This window comes from Mus musculus, chromosome 12 (assembly GCF_000001635.26).
Source record: "Mus musculus strain C57BL/6J chromosome 12, GRCm38.p6 C57BL/6J".
In the NCBI taxonomy this organism is placed as follows: Eukaryota; Metazoa; Chordata; class Mammalia; order Rodentia; family Muridae; genus Mus; species Mus musculus.
The window spans coordinates 44,282,006-44,309,892 of NC_000078.6; the positions used below are offsets into that span (position 1 = coordinate 44,282,006).

Consider the following 27,887-nt stretch of genomic DNA (forward strand, 5'->3'; position numbering starts at 1 on the left):
GCAGTCTATAAAGATACACAACAGATTAAATAAAGGCCTGACCCTTGCCTTCAGAGTACTAAAAATCTGATGTCTTAAACTAGTGAATAATTGAATAATAAAAAGAGAAACTGTATAATTAGAAAAACCTAGTAGGAGATGTCTCTGAATTCTTCTCCTAAACATCCTACTTCCAGCTTCTCACTGACATCTGCAGTGAACGCTTATTTATTCCTCCTTACTTTAAAAATGAAATCTCATCAGCATTTTGGAGATACAGTAGTGTATCTTTTAAAATTTTCATGTATTGATTTTTTTATGTGTTTGAGTGTTTTCCCTGCATATATATCTGTGTACCATATTTGTGCAGTGCCCTTGGAGACTTGGAAAGGGTACCTGACCCCCTGGAACTGGGAGCTGAACCCAGTCTTCTAACAAGAGCAAGAAGTACTCTCTTTACTGCTGAACCATCTCTCTAGCTTTATTCCATCTTTCTTTGAGATGGTTTATTGCTGTGGTACAAAGTCATATATATTAACTCAACTTTAATTTTTAACTTGAATGCTAATTAATTTTTTTTTTAACTATTTCAGGTAAGACCATGAATTATGGAATTTCCTAAATGAAGCATTCAGGAATGGAATGAGAGAATGTCACATAGAAAATAAATGATTTTTAAGTTATGTCTATTAATTTGACTCTAGATATATATATTTACTTCCTTAATAATGCAAGAAGTCTTTGTGGGAAACAGAGAAGCAAACAATTGCATTTTGTGTGTTCTAAACAGTATTGGCGCATGAACCATGTCAATGTGCACAGAGAGTTTCACACAAGTAAGAAAAGCTGTAAATGGAATAGAAGTGAAGCACATTGCAGCAAACACTGGCACTCTCCAAGCAACCATGGCTTACACTTTGGAATTGTGAGACTTAGCACTTCTGCTCCCAAGGGACTTACAAAAGTGAGCATTCATATGTCCCGTATTAAAAGTACTTTGAATTCAGTTTCAAAGGCTATTTTTGGCAGTCAAAATGAAATGGTTACACGGTTAGCTCAATTTAAGCCAAGTTCTCGAATATTAAGAAAAGTATCAGATAAGGGATGGTTAAAACAAAAAAATGTTAAGCAAGCCGTCGAGTCTCTGAAAAACTATAGTGATAAATCAGCAGGAAAGAATTCTTTAGCAGAACAGAAAAGTTACTTTGCAGATAAAGAAGAAGATTCAGGTAAACACAGCCTTTTCCATTACACATACGGTATAACCACCAGATTTGGAGAGTCATTCTCCGTTTTAGCAAATCATATTAATTCCTATTTCAAAAGCAAGGGAAAAATGTCTCAAACAAAGGAAGATAAACAGCTTCAGGACAAGCCAGACCTTGAAGAAAGGAAATCCAGTTCTCCAGGCCCTGACACCGTGGCAGACAGGCCAGACTCGGAATCTCCCCTAGAAGTTAAAGACAAACTTTCCAGCCCGACCCAGATGCCTGAGGCTCACCCAGTGTCTGCAAAACAAAGTATTGCTAACTTCCTTTCTCGTCCCACTGAAGGCGTACAAGCCTTAGTCGGTGGTTACATTGGTGGACTTGTACCCAAATTAAAGTCTGATCCCAAGAGTCCGCCCGAAGAACAGGAAGTGTCTGCTAAAACAGAGCAGGCTGTTAACAAAGACAAGAAGGCAGAGGAGAAAAAGCGTGTGCTACTTCAGCAAGAAAAGGCAAGTTGTCTTTCAGTGTGGGCTTAAGAAATGTTAACCATTTGTAGAGTAACTCCATCTTCTAATCATGTTTCATATCCCCTTACAGATTATTGCAAGAGTGAGTATTGATAACAGAACTCGAGCCTTAGTTCAGGCCTTAAGAAGAACAGCCGACCCAAAGCTCTGTATTACTAGGGTTGAAGAACTGACTTTTCATCTTCTAGAATTTCCTGAAGGAAAAGGAGTGGCTATCAAGGTAATTTCTAACTTATTTAATATTTGTCTTGAAAAAAAATTTAAATAAGCCTATTAAAGTGGGGAATGCAAAGCCTTTTTTATTTAAAATTTTTTGTTCTTTTAAATCATACAATATATATTCAGGAATTGTCTTATTTTATCATACACATTAGGCTAATGAGTTCCTTTTGTGCTGTGACATAAATTCTGCTATGAGCATGAATATTTATACTTTGAAGTGGAGCATACGTTTATGTCAGTTCCATTGCCTCAGAATCGTCAAATTCTTAATTGCAGTGCAGCTGTTTTACTGTGTAATTATTTTTCAAGATAGGAAATAGCCAGATGTGGTCAAACACCTTTAATCCCAGTATTTGGATCATAAATGTGAGACCAGCCTAGGCTATTTATTAAGATTCTGTCTAAAAGCAAAAGACGGAAACATAATGTGGAAAGCCATTGCTTTTGCACTTTGCCGGCCCCGCCAGGGTCTCTCCCGGGCTGAGCCCATGGCCTAAAAGAAACACACCAAGCCAGGAGTCTTGTTGAAGCAGGAACTCAGCTTTACGGCATCAGCCCCTCACTTATATAAGTTCGGAACATAGGGAGGGGGATTGTTGGTGGGGTAAGATGTCGTAGGAAGTGGAGAAGGGTGACCGAGGGTATGGAGTGACAGGGCCAAAGGCAGAGTTCTACATCAGCAGTGGCGGGGTAGAGGCAGGGCAGAGGCAGGGCCAAACTAGTCTTACTGAGTCACCCAGCTAGTAAGGGAATGAGACAGGTCTCAAAATTCAAGTCAGGCTTAGGTGTTCCCACAAGACCGCAGAAACTCAAGCCAGGCTTGGGTTTGTCCTCAAGGCCCAAACCAGGGCCAAAATGGGGCCCAACATTTCACGTTATCCCCTAATTTGGAAATACCATAATGATATTGTTACTGTTTACTAAAACCCAGTTAGTGCTTTTTTTTAACCTACCACTCAGAAAATTGTTAATTCATACTTTCTCTACCATTTGATATCTGTCTTGTTGAAAAGTATTTCTTTGAAATGTACCCTTCAGTAGTTTTATATTGTATAACACATACATTCAGAGTTTATATATTTCATATTCCTAAAATTTAAGATTTATCTTTCATATATATTGATATATTTTTGGAGATATGTTTTTGAAATACAGGTGTGCTTTTAAAGATAATGTTCATGTCAGGGATACCTAGAAAGGAGAGATCTAAAATATAATTACTGTTTTAGTCTCCGAGTTGCTGTAACAGAACACCTCACACTGGATAGGTTGTACCCAACAGCAGTCTGTTCCTCGTAATGTGCATATTGCGAAGCACAGGGAAAGTGCTGGCACGCCTGGTGGCTGGTGAAGGTTTGATGGGTGTATGCTGCAGCTTGTAAGTAACTCAGGCACACGCAGAAGAAACAGCACAGCAGCTCATTTCAGCTAAACTTTCAAGGTCTCTAAACTCATATGTGAGGCAGAGGTATTATATCCTAAACACTACCCAAAAGACCTTACTTTTTAATACTGTACTAGGAACTAAGTTCCAACATAAACTACAAGAGGTCTAGCATTCAGACATAGCATATGATATAAAGAATGATTTAACAGCATCTTATGCAAGAATAACATAGGTACTTTTGTGTCAATGGAAGTTCACAGACTTGGCACAGAAGCAAAGAGAACATCACCAGTGCCCTAGAAGTCTTTCTTCTACCTCTCAGTCTTAGTCTGCAAAAAAAAGGATAATTTGAGCTCCACGTGTGATTGCTTTCTTTCCATCAGCACATTGATAGGATTTACTCAGTGTGGCAGGTAGTTGTAAATGATTTGTTCTCCTTTTATTTAGTATGGTGGGTCAAAATTGGTTGTTTGTGTTGTACTGTTAATAGATCTGGGTAGTTTTCAGCTTTAGTATGTTAGGAATAGTCATGATAGTTGAATTATTAAGGAGTCTCTTATATTTGAGAACTGATTCCAAATCCAAGAAATATTGAGTACCAAGAAGAAAATTCTATTTAGATTAGTCAGAAATGAAAATCTAGGTAATTGGAAAAAGTTCTCACCTTTCCTCTAAATAATAATCTAAAACCAAGAACTGAAGAAATTGTTTGCATCATGTTTTGCTCAACTGTGATCTTTCCCAACTAAACTTTTCCTGTTGCCAACTTCTCCTATTGTTTTAAGCAGCTTTTCACTTTCTTCTTTATATTCTTCAGTTAGGTACATTATGTAAGTTTACCTAAGCCTTAAATTTACTCTGTAGTTCATGCTGGCCTGATCATTGTCATCCTCCTGCCTCTCTGCCTTTCAAGTGCTAGATTTGTAGATACATACCACTTTGTAGGGGGTTAACCAGCTTTTTCACTGGTTGACAAAGTCCCTTTGTATTAAGTTATGGTATAAGTTTTCTAGGAGAATGTGTGTGTACCATGTCTTACCTACCAGTCCTTATCTTTTTTATCTTTTTTTTTTTAAAGAACAACTACTAGTTTTAATTTAGTCCAGTTTATATGTGTTCAATTTAAGAAATATTTGTAGCCGGGCGTGGTGGCGCACACCTTTAATCCCAGCACTTGCGAGGCAGAGGCAGGCGGATTTCTGAGTTCAAGGCCAGCCTGGTCTACAAAGTGAGTTCCAGGACAGCCAGGGCTACACAGAGAAACCCTGTCTTGGGGGAAAAAAAAAAGAAGAAGAAAGAAATATTTGTATTTCCACATTTTGCCTGATAAGTGTAGCTCTCACCCACTTACCAGAGAAGTTTTTGGGGGATGGGGGAGGAAGAATTGCCGTAGTAGTGGTGGAAAGATTGTAAGAGACAGAGATTCAGGATACTTGCTGCTGGGTTGTGTCCCCTGGACATGACAGGGAGAATGTACTTACAAATTCACAGCCAATTTCTTCCACTGATTTAAGCATCTTGTCTTTTTCTTCTGACTAGACAGGCATAATGATAACATCAAGTGAAAATGCTAATGTGGGGTGGAGAAATTCCACAGGCCTCTACTCTAGATGAAGAAATGCATACAGGTTGTCAGTGGCTGCTGAGAGGCAGAACCAGTTCCCTCTAGGGAAGAGCTCCCATACAGGTTGTCTAAACCCAAGTGGTTTGCTCTGGACATGTACATTCAGGCAAAGCTTAATGGACTCAATAGGTTGTGTATACACACACACACGCACACGCACACGCACACACACACACACACACACACACACGCACACACGCACATGCGCACTCGCCATCATTACCATCACCACCATTAACAAGCAGGAAGAAGAGGTCATGAGTGTGGGAGGGAGGGGCATAGGAGGAGAGGAGGTCACGATGCAGGTGCAGAACTCATAGGCAGTTCTCCCTCCCACAAAGGGAATTGCCTAACCTAAGTGTTTTTCTGTGCTGCTTCTAAAATTATGTTTTTACCTTTCACACCAGTGTGTATTGCTCATCTAGGATAGATTTGATTTTGCTATATAAGGCAGAAGATTTGGTACTTAATACACCTGTCCAGTTAAACAAGTGACCATTGATTGGAAAAAATTTGTCATAAATGAGGCAATTATACATGGATCCATTTTTATAAATAGTCTGTTTCTGGATATAGTATTTGGTTCTGCTAATATATCTATTTTTGCTCCAACATTGTACTTCCTAAATACTTTAGCTTTATAATAAACCTAATGTCTGGCCATGTGTCTTTTATCTTTGGTCTTTTTTTAATGATTTATTTTATGTGTATTAGTGTTTTGCTTGCATTTATGTTTGTGTAAGGGTATTGGATCCCACCTGGCTGAGACTACAGAGATAGATGTGAGCTGTCATGTGGGTGTTAGGAATTGAACCTGGATCCTCTGGAAGAACAGCTAGTGCTCTTAATTGTGCCATCTCTCTAGCCCCTTAACTTTGTTTTTCCTTATAATTTTAGTTCAGCTATTCTTAAAAAGAAAAGTATTTATTTTAATTTTTAAACTTATATATATGCATGTGTGTTATATAAGTAGGTGTATGTACATGGAAGTAAAGTTGCCTGTGGAAGCCAGAAGAGGTCATTGGCTCACCTAGAGCTAGAGATACACATGGTTGGGAACTACCAGATATGGATGCTATGACCAAAACTGAATCTTTGCAAGAGCAGTACATGTTTTTAACCACTGAGCCATCTCTCCAGCCTCCTAGCTTGGCTATTATTTTTCTTCCTTCCTGGTTTGACATAAATAACAAAAGATCTTTTTTCTCAATGTAGGAAAAAATTATTCCATATTTATTACGGCTGAGACAAGTTAAGGATGAAACTCTTCAGGCTGCAGTTAGAGAAATTTTGGCTTTAATTGGTTATGTAGATCCAGTGAAAGGCAGAGGAATCCGAATCCTCACCATTGATGGTGGAGGAACAAGGTAAGTCTGGCAAAAATGGTTTTTAAGACTACAGGTTTCATTGATCTTTAGAGAGTTTAAAGAAAATGGTTTAATATAGTTATTAATGGTTTAATATAGTTTTAAAAGTAAAACATGAAGCCACTTTTATTTATGACTTAATCTTTTATTTATTTATTTACTTATTTTAAAGATTTATTTATTATTATATGTAAGTACACAGTAGCTGTCTTCAGATGCACCAGAAGAGGGCATCAGATCTCATTACGGATGGTTGTGAGCCACCATGTGGTTGCTGGGATTTGAACTCAGGACCTTTGGAAGAGCAGTCGGTGCTCTTAACTACTGAGCCATCTCTCCAGCCCCACCCTCCAGAACTTGATAGTAAGACCCGTGTTGGAGACACCATACATTTTGATCACAAGACATGGACAAATGAAGTCTGAATTAATTTGGAGTTTCCTCACTGCTGGCTAGATTTTATGGAGCCAGAAGGTGCTATGCAGGCTGCTGTGGAAAAAAGCCAGTCATGTTCTTACACAAGGATGAACCCTGTGAGCTGCAAGGAACCCATCTTGCAAGATACGCACATTGGTGCACAGGCTTGCTAGCAGCTTCCTGGTTGGGCTATAGGCTTTTAACACAGGAGGACACTCATGCCTGGTACTGTAAACTGGGCTAACAAGTCATGACTAAGGAGGTCATAGGCCCCAGGGTAGAATTTACTATTGTTCTCCTAAATGCAAATAGTATCGAACTGCCTTCTAAATACTTGTAATTTGTAGATTAGTGAAGTGTTCAGCCTATGACAGTCACCACTTTATGCAGTGGACTGCAGCTAATATAGAGATGCACAACCAGTGAAGCGCGTGGTTACATAGAATACCTCACACCTAGACCAAGAATTCTGGTTTTTATTCTGTATGTATCAGTACTAGTTACATAGTGCTAGTCATACACTACCAACTTAACTCTGTATATTAGTCTGAATTCATTTATAAATATTCTTTGTTGGTTTCTTTATTTAAAGTTACTTCATTCCCTATTCGTATAGGTACTTAGAAAAGTTTTGGAAGGAAAGAGAAAAGACAATCAATCCATAAATCAAAACTTAAATATTTTGATTTATTTTCCTCAAGTATTTTTCTTGTATATATATGTATTCATATTTAATTCCTTTGCAAAAGGTGATAGATGTCATATTGTTAAATCTATTTTGACAGCACCATGTTTTAATTCTTCATGTCTTACCTGGAATTATAATATAGCAGCCATTGTCTCACAGCTCCTGAAATACACATTGCTTATCTCAGCTTTAAAAAAAAAAAGTCATGTTGGGTGTGGTAGTGCAATACCTTTAATTCCAGCACTTGAGAGGCCAAGGCAGGGGTATCTCTCTGATTTCAAGTCACTCAAGACTATATAGTGAGTCTATGTCTCAACAGAAAAGGAAGTGAGCAAGTGAGCGAACAAAAGTCAACACTTGGTATCCCACTACAATCTAAACATTTTTTTAATGACCTCCATTAGCCCCATCAAGGTACAATTTGAAACTTTTCATTGTCTTGTAGTACTGACCTACCCCTCATCATGTATTGGGAACTGAACTTGTCATTGTTTTTTAGAATTGTCAACGTATGTGATATCCAAGTAAGCGGAGACCCCCTAGACTGCTTTTACATTCTCCATTCTCATTTGGTAATAGTAAAGCTATTTATTTACTATTATCTCAAGAGTAAGTTATTTACCACCTTTAGTAAAGATCCAGAAATGAACAAAGTGTCAGTAATATTAACTCATACACTCTTAATGTAGAGATGATTCTAAATTTATTGTTTTAAAAACTGAAATATTAAAGAAGATAGCTTGAAAATCAGACCAGTGAAACATAAATACAAATACATGGAATTATAGGAGACCAGCTATATTAATAAAAGAAGAAAATAGTTGATAGTATTTCAGAACCACTGAGGATGGTTTATTAAAGAGCTTTACAGAATTGAGGTTTTCAAAATATATCTAATATTCTCATATCTTTATATTATTTAAAAACAGTGCTACAAATGTATAAGTACATTGTCATTGTATGGGCTTTGTGTTAGCATTTTGAAGTGATCCTAAAATTTGGTCAGATGATTTTTATTGGTGCTAGTTTGAATTATTTTCATGTCAGTATATAAGCTGTAAAAATTTTTAGAATTGTTTTATTATTCATCTTCAATCTCCCTTGAAAGAGAAATTATCAATTTGCTCTCTGTTCACAGAGGTGTGGTTGCTCTCCAGACTCTGAGGAAGTTGGTTGAACTTACTCAGAAGCCGATTCATCAGCTTTTTGATTACATCTGTGGAGTAAGCACAGGTAATGACCATCATGTGAATGGGCGTGTGTGCCACCAGTGGATCACGGACCAAGAACATGCAGCACAGGCTTGAGGCCATGGAGCGTCTCTGAGACGATGGACAGTAATGTCACAACTCTACTGATGAGTAATTGTTTATATGATCAGCTTTTAAAACTGATTAGAGTTTAAATATGTAACTTTTTAAGTTTAAGCATTTAAAATGACTTATTTTTTATTATATTTTCAACTAGTTGCATTGGCAAGGAATAATTACTAATTACTGATTTTGGACATAGTCACTTGTAAGGGGATGGTGGTGGAAGGTTGCAGTGGTAGGTGATTAGATGGTGCTTGAGCTAATAGGAAATTAAAGGTGCTAAAAAGTTCTATTTGTCTGTAAGGAATAGCAATGAATCATTTTTTCCTATATTATTTGGTGATTTGAAAGGAGAGCTTAAAGTGACAAATGTGTCTTTGGTTTTAAATAGCTACTTTTAAATTTTACTAGTGGGTATATGTATGGGGAAAAAAAACAAAAGCAATTCCAAGTTCAGTTCAGATCAGATTCACAAAATAGACAAATGAGATCTACCTCCAGATAGATGGAGAGCTGCAAAATTCCTGTAAAGAAAGAAGCAGCAGGCAGCTAGGCATGGTGGCATATGTGTTTACTCTCAGCACTCTTTATGTGCTAAGGCAGGACAAACGTGAGTTCGAGGCCTGCTTGGGCTCCATTGATTTCTTTTAATATATTAGAATTTATTGTGACTCTTAAAATAGGAAAAGACTCTGAATACTTGTCAAAGAGACATTTCCTAAGGATAGTATTATTTGTGGGCTTGTTTGTTTTGAAACATTATTCTACCCTTTTCTGTTAAATTTGGAGTGATCCTGGGAGTTGAAACACCTAATGGTAGCTTCGTGTTGGTGTTGAGTGACTACAGTAGAGCCCCACAAACCAGTTCCCAGTCATGATCTTGTATAACATGTAGGGTTTCTGTGTCTGTGACATTGCTTTCCACTATGCTTTTTTACTTATAAGTGCTTCATAATTTATCTTCATTTTCCCATTTTGTTTATTACTAAATTGGTTTATAATTATGGTTTTTATGATGTCAACAAGCACCTATTTAGTTTAAGGGTAGTGTCCTTACTTAATAAAATTAATTCTTTTTTAAGTATCTGTTTATCTTTATAGAAGTTCTTTTTGAAAATAAAGGCACTTTGCTAGCACCCCGGAGACAGAGACAGGAGGATCTCTGTGAGTTTGATGCCAGCCTGGTATACACAGCAAACTCAGACAGCCAGGGCTACATAGAGAAGACCCGCTCCTCACCATCATCTGCCCTCAAAAAGGCATTTAATTTTTTTTTTTAGCAAATTATTTGTTTATTAGGATTATTCTCCAAGTTAAAATATTCTCCAAGTTTATATAGTTTAATCCACAATATTGCATTTTTATGTTTTCAGCTATTTAATCTTTTACTGGAATGATTCCAATTCCAATATGATACGCTTTACAGGGGGCTGGAGAGATGGCTTGGGGATTAAGAGAACACTGCTGAATTTCTTCAGGACCAGGTTCAATTCACAGCCATCTGTAACTCCAGTTCCAGGAAATTCAGTGCTCTTTTCTGCACATGTGGTGTTTAGACATAAATGTATTCAGAACACTCATAAACATAAGATATAAACTTTAAAAATTAAAAATCCTTTAAACTACATTGTTGCTTATTTCTTTACATGTTAAGTAGGTCTTTACCTACTGTCTTGCTGACTCCTCATCCCCTAAAACCCCATTTTCCTCTTAGTTAGGAGTGAGACAAGTACAACCACTAGGTGGCAGTGTGTCCCACCAATTACAACTGGTATGTGAAATCAGCTATTTAAAGGACATCCTAGAATATTTAATTTCTTTCATCACATTGATCCTAGGACCAAACTGAAAGCCAACTTATTTAATGAGTTGCCAAATACACAGTATTCTTTTAGTAAAACATGGTTTTAATTCCCATGACATCTTATATATAATTTAATTTAGTGTAAAATTTATACCCACTTCACAGAAGGGAAAACTTGGAACTCTGAGAATTGTTTTGTCCCAAGTTCAGTTAGAAAGTATCAGAGCCTACATGGTCCATCCTTTTATCTCAGCTCCAAACTTTGTCTCTGTAACTCCTTCCAAGGGTGTTTTGTTCCCACTTCTAAGAAGGGGCATAGTGTTCACACTTCAGTATTCATTTTTCTTGAGTTTCATGTGTTTAGGAAATTGTATCTTATATCTTGGGTATCTTAGGTTTTGGGCTAATATCCACTTATCAGTGAGTACATATTGTGTGAGTTCCTTTGTGAATGTGTTACCTCACTCAGGATGATGCCCTCCAGGTCCATCCATTTGGCTAGGAATTTCATAAATTCATTCTTTTTAATAGCTGAGTAGTACTCCATTGTGTAGATGTACCACATTTTCTGTATCCATTCCTCTGTTGAGGGGCATCTGGGTTCCTTCCAGCTTCTGGCTATTATAAATAAGGCTGCTATGAACATAGTGGAGCATGTGTCCTTCTTACCAGTTGGGGCATCTTCTGGATATATGCCCAGGAGAGGTATTGCTGGATCCTCCGGTAGTACTATATCCAGTTTTCTGAGGAACCGCCAGACTGATTTCCATAGTGGTTGTACAAGCCTGCAATCCCACCAACAATGGAGGAGTGTTCCTCTTTCTCCACATCCACGCCAGCATCTGCTGTCACCTGAATTTTTGATCTTAGCCATTCTGACTGGTGTGAGGTGGAATCTCAGGGTTGTTTTGATTTGCATTTCCCTGATGATTAAGGATGTTGAGCATTTTTTCAGGTGCTTCTCTGCCATTCGGTATTCCTCAGGTGAGAATTCTTTGTTCAGTTCTGAGCCCCATTTTTTTAATGGGGTTATTTGATTTTCTGAAGTCCACCTTCTTGAGTTCTTTATATATGTTGGATATTAGTCCCCTATCTGATTTAGGATAGGTAAAGATCCTTTCCCAATCTGTTGGTGGTCTTTTTGTCTTATTGACGGTGTCTTTTGCCTTGCAGAAATTTTGGAGTTTCATTAGGTCCCATTTGTCAATTCTCGATCTTACAGAGCAAGCCATTGCTGTTCTATTCAGGAATTTTTCCCCTGTACCCATATCTTCAAGGCTTTTCCCCACTTTCTCCTCTATAAGTTTCAGTGTCTCTGGTTTTATGTGAAGTTCCTTGATCCACTTAGATTTGACCTTAGTACAAGGAGATAAGTATGGATCGATTCGCATTCTTCTACACGATAACAACCAGTTGTGCCAGCACCAATTGTTGAAAATGCTGTCTTTCTTCCACTGGATGGTTTTAGCTCCCTTGTCGAAGATCAAGTGACCATAGGTGTGTGGGTTCATTTCTGGGTCTTCAATTCTATTCCATTGGTCTACTTGTCTGTCTCTATACCAGTACCATGCAGTTTTTATCACAATTGCCCTGTAGTAAAGCTTTAGGTCAGGCATGGTGATTCCACCAGAGGTTCTTTTATCCTTGAGAAGAGTTTTTGCTATCCTAGGTTTTTTGTTATTCCAGATGAATTTGCAAATTGCTCCTTCTAATTCGTTGAAGAATTGAGTTGGAATTTTGATGGGGATTGCATTGAATCTGTAGATTGCTTTTGGCAAGATAGCCATTTTTACAATGTTGATCCTGCCAATCCATGAGCATGGGAGATCTTTCCATCTTCTGAGATCTTCTTTAATTTCTTTCTTCAGAGACTTGAAGTTTTTATCATACAGATCTTTTACTTCCTTAGTTAGAGTCACGCCGAGATATTTTATATTATTTGTGACTATTGAGAAGGGTGTTGTTTCCCTAATTTCTTTCTCATCCTGTTTATTCTTTGTGTAGAGAAAGGCCATTGACTTGTTTGAGTTAATTTTATATCCAGCTACTTCACCGAAGCTGTTTATCAGGTTTAGGAGTTCTCTGGTGGAATTTTTAGGGTCACTTATATATACTATCATATCATCTGCAAAAAGTGATATTTTGACTTCCTCTTTTCCAATTTGAATCCCCTTGATCTCCTTTTGTTGTCGAATTGCTCTGGCTAATACTTCAAGTACTATGTTGAAAAGGTAGGGAGAAAGTGGGCAACCTTGTCTAGTCCCTGATTTTAGTGGGATTGCTTCCAGCTTCTCTCCATTTACTTTGATGTTGGCTACTGGTTTGCTGTAGATTGCTTTTATTATGTTTAGGTATGGGCCTTGAATTCCTGATCTTTCCAAAACTTTTATCATGAATGGGTGTTGGATCTTGTCAAATGCTTTTTCTGCATCTAACGAGATGATCATGTGGTTTTTGTCTTTGAGTTTGTTTATATAATGGATTACATTGATGGATTTTCGTATATTAAACCATCCCTGCATCCCTGGAATAAAACCTACTTGGTCAGGATGGATGATTTCTTTAATGTGTTCTTGGATTCGGTTAGCGAGAATTTTATTAAGGATTTTTGCATCGATATTCATAAAAGAAATTGGTCTGAAGTTCTCTATCTTTGTTGGGTCTTTCTGTGGTTTAGGTATCAGAGTAATAGTGGCTTCATAAAATGAGTTGGGTAGAGTACCTTCTACTTCTATCTTGTGAAATAGTTTGGATCCATCCCATAATCAGCTTCCAAATGCTGACACCATTGCATACACTAGCAAGATTATGCTGAAAGGACCCTGATATAGCTGTCTCTTGTCAGAGTATGCCTGGGCCTAGCAAACATAGAAGTGGATGCTCACAGTCGGCTATTGGATGGATCACATGGCCCCCAATGAAGGAGCTAGAGAAAGTACCAAAGAAGCTAAAGGGATCTGCAACCCTATAGGTGGAACAACATTATGAACTAACCAGTACCCCGGAGCTCTTGACTCTAGCTGCATATGCATCAAAAGATGGCCTAGTTGGCCATCACTGGAAAGAGAGGCCCATTGGACATGCAAACTTTATATGCCCCAGTACAGGGGAACGCCAGGGCCATAAAAGGGGAGTGGGTGGGTAGGGGAGAGGGGGTGGGTGGCTATGGGGGACTTTTGGTATAGCATTGCAAATGTAAACGAGCGAAATACCTAATAAAAAATGGAAAAAAAAAAAAAAAAAAAAGAAAGTATCAGAGCTAGAATTTCAGCAGGTTGCTTGTCTCAGAGCCATGTGTAAATTGTAAGAGCAGTCACATCACTAATGATAAAAACTAAGAATGTTCTTTTCAGGGGCCATATTAGCATTTATGCTGGGATTGTTTCACATGCCGCTGGATGAATGTGAGGAACTCTATCGAAAGTTGGGCTCAGATGTGTTCACACAGAATGTCATTGTCGGGACCGTCAAAATGAGTTGGAGCCATGCGTTTTATGACAGTAACACGTGGGAAAAGATCCTCAAGTGAGTTTCAATCCCTTTTAAAAGATTTTGGGTATATAGTTGTTTATACATATTAAAGTTTAAAAACTATAGAAAATACAAAGAATGATAATATTCCCAGTAAATTGGAAATAACTACTATTACTGTTTTGGTGAATTATGTTCTAGTGACAGATTCTTGAGTTTGTGTAAGATTTGCATGTAGAAATTATATTACCTTGTTTGGTTTGTGTGCGAGTATGTATGTTCCTATGTTCATCTCTATGTATGTTTATATGTGTGGGGATCCATGCACGTGCAAGTGGAAGCCAGAGATGGCTGCTAGGTGTCTTTCTCCATCACTCCATTTTAGTATTTATTTACCTATTATTGTGTGTGTGATGTGTGGACGTACATTGTCTCGGTTAAGCGTTTTACTGCTGTGAAGAGACACTGTGACCAAGGTAATTCTTAGAAGAGAGAGTGTTTAATTGGAGCTGGCTTACAGTTTCAGAGGTTCAGTCAATTATCATAATGGCAGGATATATGGCAGACTGCAGGCAGACATGGTGCTGGAGGAGCTGAGAAGTCTACATTTTGATCTGAAGGCAGCCAGAAAGAGACTGTCTCCTGCAGGCAGCTGGAGGAGGCTCTGCATCATACTGGCCAGACTAGAGCATGTATATGAGACCTCAAAGCCTCCCCTCCACAGAGATACACTTCTTCCAATAAGGCCATGACTCGTAATAGTGCCACTCCCCATTGGGCAAGCGTATTGTGACCACCACATGAATGTACTATGGCATGTATGTGGAGGCCAGAGGCAGCTTTGTGGAGTCGGTTCTCTTCTACCTTTTCATGTAGTCTAGGGATTGACGTCAGGGTGGCAGACTTGTGAAACAAGTGCCTTTACCCACTGAGTCATCTTTCCAGCCCTACTTATTTTTGGAGACAGGGTCTTTCAGAAAACCTGGAGGTCATCAGTTTGCCTAGACTGACAGTAAACAAGCCCCAAGGATCCACCTGAGCCACTTCCCCAGTGCTAGAATTACAGGTCCACACCCCCATGCCATGGGTTCTGGGGACCTGAGCTTAGGTCTTCATGTTCCTGGGAAGGAATTTCACAGGTGGCGTCCTCTCCCTTGCTCATAGTAAATGCCTTTTAAATAAATATGAGGCCATATTGTACATAGATTATATTTGTATACTGTTGTTTTTTTTGTCTTACAATCTATTCTCAAGTCATTAATCTGAAACAGCCTATAATATTGAAATTTATTTCCAGAATAAAATCAATACTAAGATATTGTGATAAAATCAAAACTAGAAGTGGAAAGTAGAAATTTAAATCACCCCAAATATATTATTGAAAGCTGTATAACCTGTAATATATTATGTTTTTTTCTTGATTAAATTTGTGTTAGTGTGGCCTGTGGATGAATGTTTGTATGGGGGTGCGCATGTGTGGGCACATGCATACCTGTGTGCAGGTGCAGGTCAGAGGTCAGCCTCCAGTGTCTTTACTCAGGTGCCGTCCACCATTTGCTGGAGACAGGATCCATTTGCTAGGTTGGCGCTTGGCTAAGCAGGCTAGGCTGACTGGCCATGAAGTTGCTGGGATCTACCTGTCTACCTCTCTCATGTCACCATGCTCAGATTTCTGTGTGAGCTCTGAGGATGCATAGTGTGGTTCTCATGCTTCAGTGAGACATCTCCCTAGCACGCTTAGTTTATACGGCTGAAATTATTTTATACTTGGAAATTTATACTTTCCCTAGTTTTCAAAGTTATTAAAACTAGTAGTACTTTGAAAAAAACAAGACAAAACAAAACACTATATTCCAGAGTGGGCTGGTATCATTTTAAAAAGAATTTCTACCTGGGATATTTATGAACATATAAAATTTATATTTATCTTCCTTTTGTGATTAGAATTAGCTATGGTAGAAAACTTTAAACTTCAGCCAACGTTTCAGAATGTATCAATCTTGTTAATTTATAGGAAATGCTCATTTGTTCAAATGCTGCCTTTCAAAATAATGAAACATTAAGGAAAACACTGAAAATAACAACAATCCCACTAAAAACAAAAGCACTTAGCATTCCCCTCTAGAATGTGTAGCCAAACAAGTATTTACATGTGTGCCTGTGTGTATTCCTCTCCCTCCAGTGGAGATGATAATGCACACATCCTGTACTTCCACTTAACATGTCTCATTAATATATATATTGCAATCATTTTTAATGGTTGCTCATTATCTCATTTTACTAATGTATTACTTTTGGTTTAACATATTTCCTATTAGAAAAGGACGCTTACGATACGATGTCTTATTTTTGTAGTTTACAAATGGATATGTCAACTTAAGTCTATTGATATCTTTAACGAAAAATCCTAGACATAAAACTTGGACAGAAATGTTACACATATTTTGGAAGTTTTGAGAATAAAAGAGCACATGGATTTGGGAGGGGAAAGTGGTGATGGGGAGAGAGAAGGACTTGGAGAGCAAGGAATTCAGGTAGATTTGGTTCAGGCACATTAACACATGTATGAAATTCTTAGATAAAAGTCTTGAGTATATGTGTGTATGTAGCTGAGTTGTTCTTTAAAATAGGATCCTGGTTTACCCATTTTCCAACACCAAACTGTTTTATTTCTATTTTACAAAACCAAATAATTTAATTTTTTAAATATATGAGTTTGGGAGGTTTTTAGTGACCATCAACCTTTTGTGAATTTTATGGATATGATCTTTTGTTCATTTTCATATCAAGGCAGTTCTCATTATATTGTGAAAATATTAGCTGTATATTGAAAAGTATATTCAATCATTTTTTACATTTATTTATTGTATGTGGATATTTGTACCACACTGTTTTCTCTACCATGTGGGTTCCTACAAATGAACTCATGAGACTTGACAGCAAGCCTGCTCATACTGAGCCATCTAATGGGTCAGAATACTTTCTTAAAGAACGTACTTTATTTTTTCCTATTTTCTCTTTAATGTAATTTTTAAAGGAGGAATATGTCCTAGTTTGCCTTTTATTATTATGATAAAGCAGCATGAACAAAAGTATCTTTGGAAAGTATTGGTTTGGCTTACACATGCCAACCACAAAGCTACAGGCAAGTGTATAGTTCTTGATTGTTAAGAGATAAAGTAGTTTTGCTATAACTTATGTGTTCTTGTTTACTAAAGGGATAGAATTGGATCTGCACTAATGATTGAAACAGCGAGAAACCCCGCATGTCCTAAGGTGAGTGAAGTCTCTTAGGCAGAGCATCGCAGAGTCTGGGAAAAACATGTATTGTGAGAGACAGTCTTGTGAACTTCTTGTAATAGATGTTATTGCTTCCTTATCTATTAGGTCATTCTATTAAAATACAGGATGTAATTACTAGATAGTTTGAAATAAAAGTAATAGAAGTTTAAAAAAATTAATCGGGACTGAAAATATAGAATATTTTATCATTATTTTAACAAAATCTAGTCGAGTTAAGGAAAATTAAAGTATTTTTCTATCTTAGATTTTCAAAGGTAAGTTTTATATGTAAAATCAACAGGGTTAATTAATATACAAATGGAATCCTAATTTTTAAAAATTGAGTCATTTAGGTATGCCTCTATGTAGTTCGTCTTATTTGTTTGAAACTTCACAATCTGAAATTGTTTTAGCTTTGTGTTAACAATAATTGTTTGCTTGAGGATTATAATTGATGTGCCTAGAAATCCCACATGGCTTATAGTTACTATTGAATGGCAAGCTATTAGGATGCGAAATCAAGATATCACTCCTTCTGCTAGTCTTTGTAACTTCATCACTTTTTATTTTTGTAGTTGTCTTTTTTTTTTATTATTGGATATTTCCTTTATTTACATTTCAAATGTTATCCTCTTTCCTGTTCCCCCCCAAACCCCCTAGCCCAACACCCCTCCCCCTGCTTCTAAGAGGGTGTTTCCCCCACCCACTCACGCCTCCCTGCCCTTGAATTCACCAACACTGGGGCATCAAGCCTTCACAGGACCAAGGGCCTTGACTCCCATTGATGCCCAACAAGGCCATCCTCTGCTACATATGCAGCTGGAGCCATGGGTCCCTCCATGTGTACTCTGGTTGGTGGTTTAGTCCCTGGGAGATCTGGGGTACTAGTTGGTTGATAATGTTGTTCTTACCATGGGGTTGCAAACCCCTTCAGCTCCTTCAGTCCTTTCTCTAACTCCTCTACTGGGGACCCCATGCTCAGTCCAATGGTTGGCTGGCAGCATTCACCTCTGTATTTGTCAGGCTCTGGCAGAGCCTTTCAGGAGACAGCTATATCAGGCTGCTGTCAGCAAGCACTTGTTGGCATCCACAATAGTGTCTGGGTTTGGTGACTGTATATGGGATGGATCCCCAGGTAGGGCAGTCTCTGGATGGCCTTTCCTTCAGTCTGTGCTCCATACTTTGTCTCCATATTTGCTCCCATGAGTATTTAACTTCATCACTTTTATCCCTTCATGTTTGTGACTGCTATACATATGCCTTTGTGATAGCACTGAATTTGTGCATAATAATACTAAGGCTTTATTAGAATCACAGTGCTTTAAAAGTGTATAGAAACAAAGATGATTTATTTAAGTGCACTGTATTTGTTAATCTTTAGTGGCTGTATTTCTGATAATATTGTATTATTATGTTAAAAGTAAGCTAGACAGTTACATGGGACCACAGGGCTGTGAATTATCTTCTTAATGTGACTGTTAAGTAAATAATCTCACAAATGAAGTAGTCCTGAAATGGGTGCTGTGGACCAAACTAGCAGTTCTCTGAAAGCATACATTTCAAGGGATGTAAGGAAGGCTACTTTGTGAGACCTCATTGTGAAGGCTAGTAAGTAGGAGCATTCCTGGCAAAAGGACAAAGAAAGTGGTCTATGCAGGGCTCAAAGAGAATTCCAGGAACTGTAAGCTTTCCCAGAGACTAGCCCAAAGATCTGAGGGCAGCAACTGGAATGAGACTGGAATAGTAGGCAGATTACATCACACAGTGCTCCTGAAGGCCACAACAAAGAGATGACTTCATTCCTTGGGAGAGGACCTAGGATGTACCCTACCTACCCCTCTGGTTTGTTCTTCTAGATTACTGGGCCTCTGTTTTTGTTTGAATACTTGTTTACAAATTATGGGAAGTTGTTAACTTTGGGTAAAAGAATAGATGTGAAATCTTGAGCCATTTGCAAAGGTTTTTTTTTTGTTGTTGTTGTAATAGAGCAGACAGCTATCGTTAGGAGTCTAATTTTTTAAGATTTATTTATTATATGTAAGTACACTGTAGTTGTCTTCAGACACACCAGAAGAGGGCATCCAATCACATTACAGATGGTTGTGAGCCACCATGTGGTTGCTGGGATTTGAACTCAGGACCTCCAGAAGAACAGTCAGTGCTCTTAACCACTGAGCCATCTCTCCAGCCCTTGATAGGATTCTTAATCCTCTTTTTTTCTGTATCTTAGTTACAGAAAGACCCTCTGGATTTTAGTGAATGGCCAGCTGGTATCCATAGATGACAAAGAGTCATGAAGTCTAGAAATCTAGGATAGGACCTTTGTTTATTAAATGACAAAACAAACAGGACCATGACTGGGTTTGACACAGAACAGGAAAACTTAGGCCTGTCATTTGAAAGCTTTGAGAATTTGTGCAGGACTATGCTGTGACTTTACTAAAATCATATTTCCTCATTCTTTTATTTTATTGCAAATAGATTCTTTTCTCATATAATATATCCTGACTACAATTTTCCCTCCCTCTGTTCCCTGTCCCTTTCCATCTCCCCTTCCCATCTCCCCTTCCCTTCAGATCCACTCCTTTTTTTATCTCTCATTAGAAAACAGCAGGCTTCTAAGAGAAGACAGCCAAGCATGGCAAAATAAAATATAAGACAAAGCAAAGCCCAACACGTTGAAGCTGAACAGGGCATCCCAACAGAAGGAAAAGTGCCCCGAGAGTAGGCATAGGGATTTGAGACCCACTTGTTCAGGAACTTAAAAGGAGTCCCATGAAAATACTAAACTGAAAGCTATAATGTATATGCATAGGACCCAGTGCAGATCTGTGCAAGACCTGTGCTTTTTGCTTCAGCCTCTGAGTTTATATGAGCCTTGCTCAGTTGATTCAAAGGGTCTTAGTCTCCTAGTATGCTTCATCCCCTCTGGCTCTTGTACTTTTCCACCCAGTTGCTGCTCTAGTTGGTGATAAGACCTACAAGAATGGAGCCAGTAAATAAGATAGAATAAAGTCTCACTCAAGAACCGCCTTTATGAAAAAAAAAGGAAAGAAAAGAAAGAAAGAACCTTCTTTATTCAGAGCATCTTAACCACCATTTCCTGAGGGTTAAGGAAAGTCACCTGGGTGAAGTTTTTTGTGAGTTCAAGCTGTATATAATCCTAAGCTGCAGGTGAAAATATGTTTTCCTATACAGATAATATAAACAAATGAGGAATTGCCACTTGTAATGAGTAATCTGAAGTAAACTATCATATCCACTACATCAGGGAGGAGCACATTCCGAGAACAGCCCATCTTGGGGAGGAACATAGATTACAAGACTTTTGTCTTGTTTATTTACTTGGAGTTTTCTTATAAGGGCTCAGAAATCCTCTCACACAGCCTCATTCAAGAACTTGTTCCAATGTGTCTCCTCTTCTGAGGGGTTCCCTCAGCTCTAAGGGGAGGGATTTGATGAAGACATCTCATTTAGAGCTGTGTGCTCCAATGACTCTCACTCTACATAATGACTAGCTATGAGTCTCCTGTCTCCTGTCTCCTGTCTGTCTCCTGTCTCCTGTCTGTCTCCTGTCTCTTGTCTCCTGTCTCCTGTCTCTTGTAGGGGGAAGCCTCTCTGCTGTAGAGTGAATAAGGCATGGATCTATGCGGATAGCAAAGTATTGGGATTATTTTATTGATACTTTTTCTTTTATACCAGAAGTGCTTTGTTTTACCCTAGGTTTTTGGACTATCTAATTTCAGGTTCTTGGTCACCCAGGCAGTATTGGATATGGGTTCTGTCTTGTGGAGTGGGCCTTAAGTCAAATCAGACATTGGTCGGCTGCTCCCACAAGTTCTGTGCCACCATTATGATAGCATATCTTGCAGGGAGAACAGATTGTAGGTCAGAGGTTTAATAGCTAGGTTTGTGTTTATGTTTCTTTTGGAAGCCAGTAGAATAACTTCCTGTACCAAAGACAATAGAATGTAGAACTGAAGATTCCTTATAGGCACCAGCTCCATTGCTCCATGGTCAGTGTGTTGTGTGCGTGTTGTCCTCAGCAGTGTCACTGGCTGTCAGTTCGTGGAGAGCAACCTCTTATCTTAGCAATAGTCTGGGTCTGTTTGGGGATTTCAATGGGACCCCCTTGGCCAACAGGTTAATTGAATGCAACCTAGTCCTTTTACTGGAAGCCTTGTTGGTGACAAGAGATGGCCAGTTGGGAGTCTGTATCCTCCATTATTAGGAGACTTCATTAGGATTGCTTCACATGTTTTAGGAAGTTTCTACTGCACTGTGTTTCCATATCATCACTTAAGTGCCCCTTAATTTCATCTGTTTCTCCTGCATTTCCTCCTTCAACACTATCTCCCCTCCCCTGCCCTACTTTATCCTTCCATTTCCTCTCCCACCCACCCACCCACCCCCTGTGTACCTATAAAATCTGTTCTATTTCCCACTCCTAGGGAGACCCATCTGTTCCCTCTTGGTCCCTCCCCCTATACCTAACCTTCTAGGGTTTGTGGAATATAGGTTGGTTATCATTTATTTATGACTAATACCCACATACATGTGTGAATATGTAACCATATATATCTTTCAGCGTCTGGGTTACCTCACTCAGGATGTTTTCTTTCTAGTTCCGTTCATTTGCCTGCAAAACTCTCTTTCTCTCTCTCTCTCTCTCTCTCTCTCTCTCTCTCTCTCTCTCTTTTTTTTAACTGTTGAGTAACATTCCATTGTGTAAATGTACCCCATTTTCTTTATCCATTCTTCTATTGAGGGACATTAGGTGGTTTCCAGTTTCTGGCTGTTATAATAGAGCAGCAGTGAACATGGTTAATCAGGGATCTTTGTGGTAGAATAAAACATCCTTTGGGTGTATGTCCAAGAGTGATGTAGCTGAGTCATGAGGTAGATGGAGCCCCAGTTTTCTGAGCAATCTTTATAGTGGCTGTACTAGTCTGCACTCCCACCCGCTATGGAATGTTCTCCTGATTCCACATCTTTGTAAGCATGAGTGTCACTTGTGTTATTGACCTTAGTCATTGTGGTAAGTGTAAGATGGAATCTCAAAATATTTTCAAAGCACATGAAATTATTTTGTAAATTACATTTAAAATACTGCATTTGTTGAATTCTAAGAATAAATTGTCAACACTATTATATCAGTTATGACTTTAGAAATGTGTCTTTCTGAATCGTCTTAAATAAAATCATATATTCAAATGCATCTTCTATTACTGTTCTCATCTAATATATCTCAAACTTGTGTCAAACCTTCTTTTTTATCTTTTTCTTCTCCTATAACACACATGTAGTTTTCTGTAAGTATTTTTGTGTTTGCACATTGTTCTTGTTGTTTTGTAGATATATATCACTAAATAGCATTCAGTTGGCCATGGTACTTCACACTGTAACTGCAGCACTTAGGAGATTTAAGCAGGAGAATTGCACAAGTTCCAAGGCCAGCGAAGGTTTTATGATGAGTTTTAGGCCAAGTAGGACTACAGAATGAGGCTCCTTGCATTTAACAAATAAATAATAATAGATAGTATTCAGTTTTTTTTTAAATATAGATATTTATGGTTAATGGTCATATTTTTTGCTTACTTTTTAACTCTCTAGGTAGCTGCTATAAGTACCATAGTAAACAGAGGACAAACACCAAAAGCTTTTGTGTTCAGAAACTATGGTCATTTTCCTGGCACCAACTCTCACTATTTAGGAGGCTGTCAGTATAAAATGTGGCAGGCCATTAGAGCCTCATCAGCTGCTCCAGGCTACTTTGCAGAGTACGCGCTGGGGAGTGATCTTCATCAAGTAAGTCATCCGTGCGACTCCTTAGACTCTTTAAATGTTTCAGTCAGCATGAAGGCAAATCGGGTTATGTGGGAGGGATCTGACAGAGGAATGGAAAGGAGGAAATTATATTCAAATCTCAACATTCTTTTTCAAAGTTTTTTTTTTTAAGGTCAGAATTTACTTATTGTTACTAAACTTCACAAGGATGAACAAAGGGAATTTCTAGTGTGAGTGCTTGTTAGACTGTTATTTGAGGAAGTTTGGTCAATGTGTGTGTGCTGGGGGTTGGGGGGAAGTCGGGTGTAAAGTAGAACAGAGTCCAGAACTAGACCTATGTGCACATGAGCTATATGGATAGTACTTTTGTGGAACGAGCTAATGCATGTGTGTATAGTACATGTGAACAATCGGTGAGTACCAGCGGTTAACCTAATTAAGTGTCTTTGCTTTCCAGCTTGTTTGTTGAGAAAAGGTCTTTCATAGAACCCAAAGCTGACCAATTGACTAGACTGGCTGGTCAGTAGGCCCCACCAATCTGCCTATCTCTACCCTCCAGTGCTGAGGTTACAAATACAATGTGTGCCACCACAATAGGTGCTTGGTATCTGAACTCAGGTTCTGTTACTTGAATAGCCGGCGCTTTATCCACTAAAGTATCTTCACAGCCCCAAGGATACTCTTCTTGACAAATTGGTTTGAAATATATACTATACTATTGTTGCCTGCAGAAGGGTGGTCCTCTTTCTGCCTCTCCCACACTCTCTCCAAACCTCACAGCTTATACCAAGAACATTTAGTGGATTCTAATTTTCACTTAAACCTCACAAATTATACCAACAATATTCAGTAGTAGTAACTGAATGTTGTAGTTTAAAGTGTAAAACATTTAGAAGAGCAGTGTTATATGATCTAGGGTTAAGTAGATTCCTAACATTTTTTTTTAAAAAAGTTACTGTCCATCCACAAAAGTCACTGGTACAGCAGACTTTATCAAAATTAGAAACTTTTGCTACTCAGAGGTACTCTCAGAAACTCAAAAGCTAAGTGACACACAGTAACAAATCAAACATCTACAATGGGAATACGTGGGAACTATAAAGGGGCCCAAGGGAAGAGGGGGAGGATAGCCATGTCCCGCCAGAGTTCCACCTATGCTCGGACAGGCGGATGCTTTCCACTCAGCCCGGGGTGGGCATCCCAGCCTTTGACCCACTCCTCAGGGGGTGGACAAGGGGCAGCCCCCAAAACCAAAAGGTGTCCTGGGGTACACCCTGTAGCCCAGGGTTATGGGAGAGAGGGCTGAGGGAAGAGAGGTTCCCACGCATGTGAGAATGAGCGCAGCCTTGATGAGCAGAGACTGTTTATGTTTTTAGAGCTTTATTATAGAAAGGCAGGGGGAAAGAGAGAAGATAGAAAAGAGGGAGGGGAGGAAAGGCTAGAGAGAGTAAGAGAGATAGGAGAGTAGTGTAAGAGCAAGAGAACAATGGAGTGAGGGGGTGAGAGAGAGAGCAAGGAGGGGCCAAACAGCCCCTTTTAAAGTGAGCTGCTATCTTTTCTGTTGCTAGGTAACTGGGGAGGAGTTTAGCCTGAAGGTCAGAAGCTTGGGACATTGCCTATGTGAGTTCTAGCCATGCTTCTCTTGGGGGCGTGGGGGCGGTAACTTAAGCAGGAGCCAGAGTTCCAGGATCTCATAGGTGAATTATCACCATTCTGGGGTTCAGACCTCAGCTCAACTGGAAACCAGATTGTCTGTGTGTAGCCAAATGCCCCACAGGAATATATATGGAAGTCATATAGGAAGAAGGCTATGTAGTTACTTAAAATATCTTCAACCAGATGTATGTCCCTAGATTTTAAGCTCCATATACAATATAGTAATGAAATAGATTTAAATATTATTGTATGATTCATTCTGTTACAGTTTGGCTGTAATTTTAAATACTTCCTTATTTTTATAGTATTCAACCCCGATTGAGATTCAGTGTTTTTTACAGCATATTCTATCAGCGTATTTTACATTTTTGAATTCTTTAAAATCATGTTGCTACTGATAGACACTTAGAATAGAGGTTCTCAACCTTCTTAATGCTGTGACCCTTTAATACAGTTCCTCATGTTGTGACCCCAACCATAAACTTATTCTTTTTGCTACTTCATAACTATAATTTTGCTACTGTTATGAAATATAAATATCTGTTTTCCAATGGTCAGGTGACCTCTGTGAAAGGGTCATTAGACCACCCAAAGAGTCATGACCCACATGTGGAGAACCACTGACTTAGAAGTTTGAACTTACTCCTACTTTCTTCAGGTTATAGCTGTACTGTGGATACGATACCTTAAAATTATTTTGTTTAAATTTCAGTTAATTTGATACACTGAAGTTGTGAGAGATTGTTTTGTTCTTATTAACTATTAACTACCCCAGTGTCTTTAAAAGTTGTTTGGTTCAGGGACTAGCAAGATGGCTCAGTGGTTAAAGGTACTTGCTTCCAAGTTCAATGACCTGAGTTCAATCTCTAGGACCGACATGGCAGTTTTCCTCTTACCTTCATGTGGGTGCATGCACAACTAGTAAATAAAGACGCATGAAAATGTTTTTACAATTCTTAGTTCATTACAGTATTTTTAAGCAGGATACATAAAGCAATCCAAAAAGTCGTTTAAAATAGGAAACTAAAACTTATCCTTCTAGATAGTGGGTTTTACAGCTGTTGCACGTGAATCAGCTCATTTGAAAGGATAGTCTTGTCGTAAGTCAATCACTACAGTGATAGGTTTCCCCTAGAGTAAGTACTTAACTGACTGCTCTTATGCCTTGTGTTTTACAGGATGGAGGTTTGCTTCTGAATAACCCTTCGGCCTTGGCCCTTCACGAATGTAAATGCATCTGGCCAGATACGCCACTGGAGTGTATAGTATCCTTGGGCACAGGACGGTATGAGAGTGATGTGAGGAATACCTCAACATACACGAGCCTGAAGACCAAGCTCTCTAATGTTATCAGCAGTGCTACAGATACAGAGGGTTAGTCTTTCTGTGCTCCTTCAGACACTTTAGGTAAAATGTGATCTCAACTGTGAAAGAGTGGTTTAGGTCTGTAGTGTGAGCTTAGGAGCTCATCACCCACCCTTCCTTTGTTCAATGATCCTAAAGAGACTACTCTCCTCGCTTAGAGTTAAAGACGTATGTAAAGCTGACCTGGCACAAAAGCTTAGGTGGAGACTTGCCAGTTAAGAAAAAGAAAAGCAACAAGGGTTAGAGGGGTTTACATGTTCAGATAATAACTGAAACAGTTGGAGGATTAAGATAATTGGACTCTGACAAATGTGGAAGTCACGTGGCATTAGAATACTTTCTTGTTTCTGCTCTTGGTGACCCTCTAGTATAGTCTAGAAAAGACCAATGTAGGCCATTAAAATATCAGTTGTCCTTCCTCTTCATAAATCTCTCTAGGCTGTCTGTGGAACAAAGTTCAAAAGCCTCCCTCCACTAACACCAGACCTTATAAAACTGAACCCCTGAATGTGCCTCTTCTATCCCGAAGTATATCTCTCACATTAATCCTTACTGTTCTCCATACTTTCTAAGAATCACGGGCCTCATGGTCTCTGCTATTGCTGGAGTGTCGCTGTAAGGCTCTCTGTTCAGACAGATGCGTGGCCTTTGCGTGCGTTATTCAGGCTGGCTGTCCTGTTCTCCAGAGACCTTGCCAGACTACTTCAGTTTCCTCACCTTTCCTTTCTTTTCTTTTTCTTTTAGATTTCTATGTATTTATTATATGTAAGTACACTGTAGCTGTCTTCAGACACTCCAGAAAAGGGCATCAGATCTCGTTATGGTTGTGAGCCACCATGTTGCTGGGATTTGAACTCAGGCCCTTTGGAAGAGCAGTCAGTGCTCTTAACCGATGAGTCATCTCTCCAGCCCGTTTCCTCATCTTCTTATTCTAGCCACTTACCCAGCTGCTCTTCTTCCTCCCTGTCCAAGCACATTTTCCTCTTACAGCTATATATTATATATTTATTTATTACATATCTTTCTGTGCTTATTAGAATGTAAGGCAGAACGTGGAAGTGTAGCTCAGAATTAGAGTTGTTGCCTGGCATTTGTGAGGCCCTGAGATTCAACCTCAGACCTTAAAATGCAGAAATGGTGATCTTGCTCGTCTGATTTATTGTTGATTCCAATTCTTAGCACATATTAAGCCTTTGGTGAGTGTCTGTTGAATAGTGAGCTTTGAACCTTAGCTTTGTTTAGATCTCTTTATCTTACTGCTTTATTTTTAGGTTCTAAAATGGGTTATTAATTTCTTAAAGTAGTATGTAACAGCTCCATGTTTAAGCCATTCTCTATATCAACATATCTTTACTTAAATTTAGTAACTTAGTGAGGTTTTACTTTCTGTTAAGAACCTTAATCTTTTAAAAGGTAACCCACAAAAACATGATAAACGGGATGTTTTTGCTATCTGAAAAGCTTTTGCCAAATTAGTAAGATATCTTTTTCACTTTGTTAAAACTGACAAAAGCTATACAACTCGTTCTTTAAATTTAAATTTAATTATTGGCATGCACAAGCTAAGGAGTCTTTTCTTTCCTGGTGTGATTAACTATGGTTACCGTGCTGTATATTTAAACACTAGTGATTTTTCCGCTGTAATGGTTGAATGTTTATACCCTTTGGCCAACATCTACCATCCCCAAACTCTGGGACAGCTAGCATTCTTACTCTCTTTTCTCTAAGCTTGGCTATTTTAGGTTCTACATACAAATATCATGCATTATTTGACTTCATGCATCTAG

The 27,887-nt window shown here is 38.6% G+C and overlaps 1 protein-coding gene across 2 annotated transcripts in view; it reads left to right on the forward strand.

Moving 5' to 3' along the window:
* The window catches only part of Pnpla8 (patatin-like phospholipase domain containing 8), a 46,805-nt gene that overhangs the window by 12,874 nt on the left and 6,044 nt on the right, over positions 1–27,887 (forward strand). Inside the window, exons 2-9 of one of the 2 annotated variants that reach the window (XM_006516174.4) lie at positions 573–1,699; positions 1,788–1,937; positions 6,166–6,317; positions 8,561–8,655; positions 13,893–14,064; positions 17,229–17,286; positions 22,906–23,100; positions 25,914–26,142. In XM_006516174.4, the coding sequence (XP_006516237.1) occupies positions 662–1,699; positions 1,788–1,937; positions 6,166–6,317; positions 8,561–8,655; positions 13,893–14,064; positions 17,229–17,286; positions 22,906–23,100; positions 25,914–26,114 (2,061 nt within the window). In that variant the 5' untranslated portion in view covers positions 573–661 and the 3' untranslated portion in view covers positions 26,115–26,142. The remainder of the gene's footprint in view (positions 1–572; positions 1,700–1,787; positions 1,938–6,165; positions 6,318–8,560; positions 8,656–13,892; positions 14,065–17,228; positions 17,287–22,905; positions 23,101–25,913; positions 26,143–27,887) is intronic. The other variant, NM_026164.2, reaches the window with a different exon arrangement.